General features: G+C 42.6%; 1 protein-coding gene across 1 annotated transcript in view; it reads left to right on the top strand.

The window, feature by feature from the left end:
- The first annotated feature begins 7 nt into the window (after positions 1 to 7).
- The window catches only part of LOC309620531 (tRNA (uracil-5-)-methyltransferase homolog B-like), a 111,720-nt gene continuing 102,465 nt past the window's right edge, over positions 8 to 9,262 (top strand). Inside the window, 3 exon segments of the mRNA XM_082377124.1 lie at positions 8 to 4,642; positions 4,921 to 6,262; positions 9,025 to 9,171. Of these exon segments, the coding sequence (XP_082233250.1) occupies positions 6,180 to 6,262; positions 9,025 to 9,171 (230 nt within the window). The 5' untranslated portion in view covers positions 8 to 4,642; positions 4,921 to 6,179.

Raw genomic sequence — 9,262 nt, 5'->3', positions numbered from 1 at the left:
AAAAAATTTTTTAATTAATTAATTATTTTTTAAATTTTTGGCTGCGTTGTATCTTTGTTGCTGCGCGCAGGCTTTTCTTTAGTTGCAGTGAGCGGGGGCTACTCTTAGTTGCAGTGCGTGGGCTTCTCATTGGGTGGCTTCTCTTGTTGCAGAGCACAGGCTCTAGGTGCGTGGGCTTCAGTAGCTGTGGCACTCGGGCTCAGTAGTTGTGGCTTGCGGGCTCTAGAGTGCAGGCTCAGTAGTTGCGGAGCACGGGCTTAGTTGCTCTGCTGCATGTGGGATCTTCTGGAGCAGGGCTTGAACTCGTGTCCCCTGCATTGGCAGGCGGATTCTTAACCACTGCGCCACCAGGGAAGCCCTAAGCTAAATTTTTTATTGAAGTATAACACATACAGAAAAGCACACATATGAAGAGTATAACAATGAATTTTCACAAAGTGAATGCATCTTTATAACCAGCACCCAGATGAAGAAATAGAATACTACCAGCACCTCAGAAGCCTCCTCATACCCCCTGCCAGCCACTCCCTGCACCAGAAAGGTAATGCCATCCTGACTTCTAACACCATACTATGAGCATAATTTTTAGTGTCTCTCTAGTAGTCTATGGACAGACCATATTTTACATAACCATTCCCTATTTTTCTAATGTTGGACCTTGACGATGGTTTCTTATTTTTAACTTTGAGAGCCTCTGGGCATATATCTTTGTTCACATCTCTATTTCTTTAGAATAGATGCCTAGAGGTGGAATTTCTGGGGCAAATAGTATAAAATTTTTAAAGGCTCTGGATTCTAATTGCTTTCCAGGAAGTTTGTATCAATTTACAATCCCACCAGCAATGCATGAGAGCATCTGCCTCACTGTCCATGGTCTACTTTGAGGAATATCAGTTCTTTTTTAAATCTTCATCAATTTTATAGATAAAATAGTATTATCTACTTGGTATATAGTTTGCATGTTCTGTCATTATTAGTGAGGTAGAACAAAGCATTTTTTGACCAGTTATATTTCTTTTCCTGTGAATTACCTCTCCATGCCTTTGCCAAGGTCTCTATTGTGGCCATCGGGTTTTTCTTATCAGTTTATATAGCTCTTTATACAATAAAGAAAATGACCTTTTGCCATAGTCGTACATATTTTTCTGTTTGTTTATGATTGAATTTAATTATATTTTTATCATATAGAAGTTTTTCAGATTTATGTAGTAAAATCTACGTATGTGGTGGTTTTTTCCCACTGCTAAAGTTCTCCTGCCTCCAAATTTCAGATGTATAATCATCTATATTTTATTTTAGGGCTTTTATGATTTGATTTTTTTTTGACCTTCAACTAATTCATCTGGAATTTGAGTTGATGCCTGGTAGTAGGGCTCAAATTTTCACAGGCATCACTGGGGTGCTTGTTAAAAACCCAGATATTCTTGGTCCCTACCCCCCTCGGATTTTGATTCTGTAAGTGTGGGGTGGGGCTCAGGAACCTGCATGTGTTACAATCACCCCAGATGATTACGTTGCACACGGGCCCCTGTGCACATTTTGAGAAACTCTTGCAAAGTGCAGTGTAGCCTGCCTTAGTACAGAGACTCAGCACCTCCCATCTGGATGACTATAGCAGTCTCCCTCAGCTTCCAAGTCACTACACCCTAAAATCCATCCTACACACAGCTGCTAAAGTTCACTTCCAGAAACATTTCATGAAAAACTCTTCACTAGCTGCCTGTTGTTAAGGGAACTAGATCAAACCCCTCATCCCAGCACTACAACTCCAGGCCCTTCTTTTTTTTTTTTCTATTTAATAAAAATGTTTAATGCTGCCAAAAAGTATAAAAATACAGTAGGAATGACTCCAGGCCCTTTATCTTCCTGGACCTATTGATCTCCACTCACTTCGGCACCACAGTCCCTTCCAGCCGGACCTGCCTCCTCCTGGGCCTCGGACATATATTTTGCTCATTCCTCTTTTCATGCTGCAGCCCCCACCTCCTCTCAGGTGATTAAAATTCTATGCATTAATTCAATTCTCATTCTCTTCCTTCCTTGACTACCAAGAAGATCCTCTGCTTTTCTAGAATTACCAAAGCCCATGGTTATGTATTCTGACTTTGTGAGCCTTGTCTTTCCATCAGGTCACATACTCTCGAGGGCGCGGGCTATGTCTATCCCTCATGGCCTCTAACACAGGCCTAAAGGCCTGGGAAGCACACCTGAAGAACATGGCTAATGGAACCAAATCAGCCCTAACTGCCAAGTGATTTTATTTGTTTATTTATTTTTCCAAGTGATTTTAATACATGTTATTTCTGAGAGCTAATGCTGTAGCCTCTCAGAAATCCTTTCTTTGGTCCGAAATGAGAATATTTGACAAATTTCTAGAGATTTCACTTTGTGGTGATTTGGTTTGCTGGTAACAAAGTTAAGCAAAGGTTATCTTGGTTTTGGCTCTTATTTAATTCAACAATATTTCTTATCACCTATGACATGTTCACTTATTGACTTTCCTGTTGAAGAGTCTAACCTTTTCTATAATATGGGATATTTTTCCCCTCTTACAAATGTAATGATTTCACTTGTAGAGAAGAACATGGTTTATCAGATTAAACATATATAGAAGTGTTAAGCCTAAATAATTACATTATAGCTTCCTTAATCTCTTTTCTCTCGTCACCCCTCAGGGTCTGCCTTCTCAAATGACAGACCTGCTTTAAGTGAGTTCGCTTGGATGCTCAGAGCAGGTGAGGGTGGGGGTGAGAGAAGATATGCCCTTTTCCTTTCAGTAGACAAGGTGGGATTCAATTCAATTCATCAAATATTTATCGAGCTCCTGTTGGGCACCTGGCTCTGGGCTAGGCACAACAAAAGATGCCAAGATGAGAAATGATAAAGGAGCAGAAGGGCATGGGAAGGAGAAGAAAGGGGAAGAGGAGGTGAGGAAAGGAGTAGAGCAGGCTTTCTGAATAAGAGGGGATTAAGAGGAGAGAAAGGGAGAAGAGACCCAAAAGCACACTCTCTGGCCTGGTTTCACTTGCTAGCCCAGTGCAGGCCTAGAAACCTGAAGCAGTGGTTTGCACTCCAATTTTGCTCAAGAGCCATTAGAGCAGTTAGGAAGGCCACAATTTGAGTCAAGCACTTACCTGCTCAAGTCTTTAGAATGGGAAGCAAAGATCTCTCTTCTTTTCTTTTTTTTAGTGGATTAAAAAAATTTTTTTTCATTAGGGTATAGTTGATGTATAATACTCTATTAGTTTCAGGTGTACAACATAGTGATTCAAAACGCTTATAGATTATACTCCATTTAAAGTTATTATAAAATATTGGGTGTATTCCCTGTGTTGTACAATATATCCTTGTAGCTTATTTATTTTACACATGGTATAAAGATCTCTTTTTTAAAAAAAGGTATATATGCACGTGTGTGTATATACACACACAGTATAAACAATTATTTTTGAATGATAATAGCTAACATTTATTGAGTGTGTGCTTACTCTGTTCTAAGCACTTTGCATGCATTAACTTCTTTAATCTTTATCAAAACCCAGTGAGGTAGGTACAATTGTTATGGACATTTTTTCAGATGAGAAAAATGAGGCACTGAGCAATTAAGTAACTGGCCCAAATTCACACAGCTTATAAGTGGCAGATCTGTGCTTTGAACCTTGGTCAGGCTGACAATGTTTGCTGTTATGTGAGTTACTGGTCCTTGTTTAACTTACTGCTGTACTCACTAGGGTTAATGCATTGCCTTGCACATAATAGGCATATTATGCTTTGAATAAATAACTGAAATATTGACTGTAAAGTGCTTTCCATTTAAGCCCAATTACTATTAAGCATACAAATCGAGCGTCATAAAATGTAGATTCACTTTGCTGTAAATTTTATTCTGTTAAAGTAAGTTTTTTACAGCACATACGTGTGCATCTTTCAACACTGCGATTTGAGGAAGCCACCCCGCTCTTCATCTCCCAATCTTCCAATCCATTATGGATCTGATGCCTGCAATTCTACCATTAGAAAACTATTCTTTTTTTTTTTTTTTGTAACATCTTTATTGGAGTATAATTGCTTTACAATGGTGTGTTAGTTTCTGCTTTATAACGAAGTAAATCAGTTATACATATACATATGTTCCCATATCTCTTCCCTCTTGCATCTCCCTCCCTCCCACCCTCCCTATCCCACCCCTCTAGGGTGACCACCCAGAAAACTATTCTTTTGGTTGTAGGCTACCCCTATAGAGGTAGCGCTGTTTACGATACAGTATTGAGAATTTCTAAGTGATTTAGGAGATTTATCCAGATCCACCAATGGGAGGGTGAGGAGAGCAGGCAGGGGGCGGGGTCACGCGGAGGGGTCGCGGGGGTGGGGAAGGCGCCGGGCCTTAGCGCAACGAGTGCTTTGGCTGAAGATTTCTAGAGAAGCGCCCGGACAAAGTCGGGGGAAGGGCTCCCGAGACCAGCTGCCCGGTGTCGGGCCAGCCGGCGCCCGGGGGGAGCCCAGCGTCCCGCCGCGTCTGTCCCGGGAGTAGAGGCGCTGGACGCACCAGTAAGTGACTCTCCCCAGAGGCTGCGATGAGGACCCTTAGCTGATTTTTTCGTTAACCGCCTCCGGTTTGTAAGAAGATTTATAGGTTACGAAGGTAAGAGGGGTACGTGGAGTGTCCGAAAACCCGATTTATCCCCTGCAGTAGAGAAGACTGCTTACTGCGCCAAGCTGCCCCCTGGGCGGGGAGTTGGGAAGGCAGGCGAGGTGGGAGGGGACGATCGGACGCTGGCTGCACGTGGTCGCATCCAGCTCTGCGTCCGCCTGTGTTCTGACCTCCCCCTGCTTCCCCTTGCCGGCTCTTCTGGCCCTGCAGTCCGCCCAAGTTCAGTGGTAGCCTTTCCTAGTGTCTCTTCCTCGTTACCCTTCTTACAGACACGGTGGGCAGAACTTGCACAAAGAAGAGAGGGATGGAAGGGCTGGTGAAGGGGGTCTGGTGGAGGAAGGAAGGACCTGACTGCACGTGGGCTGCAGTCAGGACGCAGCAGTACCCATCTGTCCGTCTGGTTTAGCCAGGAACCATATCTGGGGCCAGGCTAGCTGCAAGAAGGGTAAACGGAGAGTGTAAGCAGGATCCTTTTCCGTGGGTGAACATTTGCTCCAAGGAGATCCTTGGCTCTGTGAGGATTAAACCTACTACATAGTCTCTGCTTTGAACCTCTCTGAGCATTTCAGGCTGGTTAGCTATTCAGCCCTAGAGAGTTAGTATAGCTTCCTCTCTGGCAGCTCTGGACCTTGGGTGTCTTTCTGATCAATTCCTGAGGCAGAAATAGAGCAGTTGTCACATTCTTTTTTTTTTTTAAACCCAAGCATTTATTTAAAACAGGAAACACTATAAAAACAAAATAACTCACTTTGACTGGTATTACTGTACTGCCTTGAAAACTATATTTCACTTGAGAAATTACTAAGTATGATGAGAGGCTCTTTACCAGGAGAGATGTCTGGTTGGCACCCTGAAATAGTAGAGTCCTATTGTAGACTATATCTGCCCATTTGGAGAAACGTAGAAGGACAAGGGGTACAGGGCAAGTGGAGCACAGTCATGGTGGCAGTCACCAGGGAGAGGGCCCACACTCACAAAAAGTCTAAATGTCATGGGATAGAGATAGCTGTCCTCAAACTCCTCAGCTCCCCTGTCCCTCTGCCAACCCCCAGTGGGCCTGCAGTTTCCTTCTTCCTTCCCTGCCAGCTGGAGGGACAGGGCCCCTTTCCTGGAAGAGTACCACTCTCTCCCCCTGTAGTGTGGGCCTCCTCAGTGCCCCTCTCCATACCATTCTTTATTCTTTGTCTCCTGCCCCTTCGCTCACTTCCTTTCTCTGGTTTTGCTTTTCCTTATATCAAATATATACATTTGTCTCACCTTGGAAAAAGGTCTACCACAGGTCACACATTTGGTAGTATTAACAGGTGGTCCTGAGTGGGCCTTAAGTTCACCACACTCCAGCAGGCACTGAGGTTAGGAGAGATTGCGTGTGTGTGTTGTTTGTTTTAAGTTTCCACATAATTGTTCTTACCCTCACAGCACTCGCATGCATTATTATATCTCACCAGGTTTACAGGTTGGACACATTGAGGCGCAAAGAAGTCAAGTGACACACTTCAAATCAGAGCCTGAGGCAGGGCAGTGAAACATGTTGAACAGCTGCTGTGTTAGGCACAGACCTGAGTGCTTCCTGTATATGAGCTCATTTAATTCTTACCACAACCCTGAAAGGTAGGTGTTACCAGTCCTATTTTTATAGATGGTGACACTGAGATTCATAACACTTAGGTAACTTGCCCAGAGTCACAGAGCTAGTGAGAAGAAGAGCTGGGATTAGAACGTGGCCCCAGAGCCCACGTTCTTAATGACTTGTCCCTTCCTGGGAGCTGGGTGGACTGTGTTATTGTTAACACCTGAACTCTGGGCCAGCTTAAATTTATTCTGTTAGAAATTTGAAATCCTCAAAACGCTTCCAAGCTATGACAGTTACTTTCTTTAGTACTTTGTAAACATACAAAATACTGTATGGGCTAAATATTGCAGCACCCATGTCAGCGTCCTCTAAATTAGGTAGTGATCACGCAAACTAATTTCACAGTAATAGAGGGAGCCATGGAAGAATCTTTTTAATTTTTAAATTTTTTTAATTTTTAAAATAAATTTATTTATTTATTTTTGGTTGCATTGAGTCCATGGAAGAATCTTTTTTTTTTAATAAATTTATTTATTTTTATTTTTGGCTGTGTTGGGTCTTCGTTTCTGGGCTAGGGTTTTCTCTAGTTGCGGCGAGCGGGGGCCACTCTTCATTGCGATGCGCGGGCCTCTCACTGTCGTGGCCTCTCTTGTGGAGCACAGGCTCCAGACGCGCAGGCTCAGTAGTTGTGGCTCACGGGCCCAGCCGCTCCTCGGCATGTGGGATCTTCCCAGACCAGGGCTCGAACCAGTGTCCCCTGCACTGGCAGGCAGATTCTCAACCACTGCGCCACCAGGGAATCCCCCATGGAAGAATCTTTGTTAATAAACCTATTCCATACATTGGACTTGAAATGTATTTCATTCTGAATTAAGGTATGACTTAACATTGGGATGAAATCCAAGGTAGAGGGCAAGGGCAAAAAGGTAATTTCATGGCAGATCGGTGAGGTGTCTGGCCAAGTCCATTCATGTGTCCTTGGTACTCAAAATAGTTAAACATCAATGATCAGGCACCATTAGGTAAATAGGCGACAACAGAGAGTCCTGTGTTGGAGGAAGAGGGGTTCCTTCCTCTTTCCAAAGTGAGGCCCTTCACCTGTTCTAACTCTTCCAGCTTTTGACTCATAGTTACTCCCACTATTCCTTCCCCCTGCTCCCTTCCTTTAATATTGCCACCCCCACTCAGTCCCATACTGTCTTTAAACATCATGACAGTTGTAATTAACACGTACTGAGTTTTTCCCAGGCATTGGACACTGCTCAGAGCTTTACAAACATCATGTCTATTTAATCTTCTGCTAAGTGCTTTTTTTTTAACATCTTTATTGGAGTATAATTGCTTCACAATGTTGTGTTAGTTTCTGCTTTATAACAAAGTGAATCAGCTATACATGTACATATATCCCCATTTCTCCTCCCTCTTTCGTCTCCCTCCCACCCTCCCTATCCCACCCCTCTAGGTGGTCACAAAGCACCCAGCTGATCTCCCTGTGCTATGCGGCTGCTTCCCACTAGCTATCTATTTTACCTTTGGTAGTGTATATATGTCCATGCCACTCTCTCACTTTATCGCAGCTTACCCTTCCCCCTCCCCGTATCCTTAAGTCAATTCTCTAGTAGGTCTGCATCTTTATTCCCATCTTGCCCCTAGGTTTTTCTGACCATTTTTTTTTCTTTTTCTTTAGATTCCATATATATGTGTTAGCATACGGTATTTGTTTTTCTCTTTCTGATTTACTTCACTCTGTATGACAGACTCTAACTCCATCCACCTCAGTACAAATAACTCAGTTTCGTTCCTTTTTATGGCTGATTAATATTCCATTGTATATATGTGCCACATCTTCTTTATCCATTCATCTGTTGATGGACACTTAGGTGGCTTCCATATCCTGGCTATTGTAAATAGAGCTGCAATGAACATTTTGGTACATGACTCTTTTTGAATTATGGTTTTCTCAGGGTATATGCCCAGTAGTGGGATTGCTGGGTCATATGGTAGTTCTATTTGTAGTTTTTTAAGGAACCTCCATACTGTTCTCCAGAGTGGCTGTATCAATTTACATTCCCACCAACAGTGCCGGAGGGTTCCCTTTTCTCCACACCCTCTCCAGCATTTATTATTTCTAGATTTTTTGATGATGGCCATTCTGACTGGTGTGAGGTGATACCTCATTGTAGTTTTGATTTGCGTTTCTCTAAGGATTAGTGCTGTTGAGCATTCTTTCATGTGTTTGTTGGCAATCTGTATATCTTCTTTGGAGAAATGTCTGTTTAGGTCTTCTGCCCATTTTTGGATTGGGTTGTTTGTTTTTTTGATATTGAGCTGCATGAGCTGATTGTATATTTTGGAGATTAATCCTCTTGTCAGTTGCTTCGTTTGCAAATATTTTCTCCCATTCTGAGGGTTGTCTTTTCATCTTGTTTATGGTTTCCTTTGCTGTGCAAAAGCTTTGAAGTTTCATTAGGTAGCATTTGTTTATTTTTATTTTTTGTTTTTTATTTCCATTTCTCTAGGAGGTGGGTCAAAAGGGATCTTGCTGTGATTTATGTCATAGAGTGTTCTGCCTATGTTTTCCTCTAAGAGTTTTAGTGTCTGGCCTTACATTTAAGTCTTTAATCCATTTTGAGTTTATTTTTGTGTATGGTGTTAGGGAGTGTTCTAATTTCATTCTTTTACATGTAGCTGTCCAGTTTTCCCAGCACCATGCTAAGTGCTTTTTTATTATTCTTTATTTAACTCTTGCAACCACTCTATAAGGTAGATGCTATTATTATTTGCTCCCCTGGCGTGCCAGAAAGCCTCCAGGTTGGTCACAACTCTTTTTGGGCTCAGCATGTAAGGGAAACTTCACCCACATGATAGCCAAGAAGTGTCAAAGAAGACAGAAAAGTCAGAAGAAACCAAGACATCTTGGACCACTAGATGATTCCTGGCAGGAAAGGTAAGGCCCTGGGTGATATCCCTTCCCCTTAACAAATCTGAATCTCTGGGCCTACTGAAATTCTGTATGCCTGACGTACAATGTGGCATAT

The sequence above is a fragment of the Balaenoptera borealis genome (assembly GCF_965194805.1).
Source record: "Balaenoptera borealis genome assembly, chromosome: X".
In the NCBI taxonomy this organism is placed as follows: domain Eukaryota; kingdom Metazoa; phylum Chordata; class Mammalia; order Artiodactyla; family Balaenopteridae; genus Balaenoptera; species Balaenoptera borealis.
The sequence above is the reverse complement of the archived record's forward strand: the minus strand, read 5'-3'. Positions and strand labels throughout refer to the sequence as shown.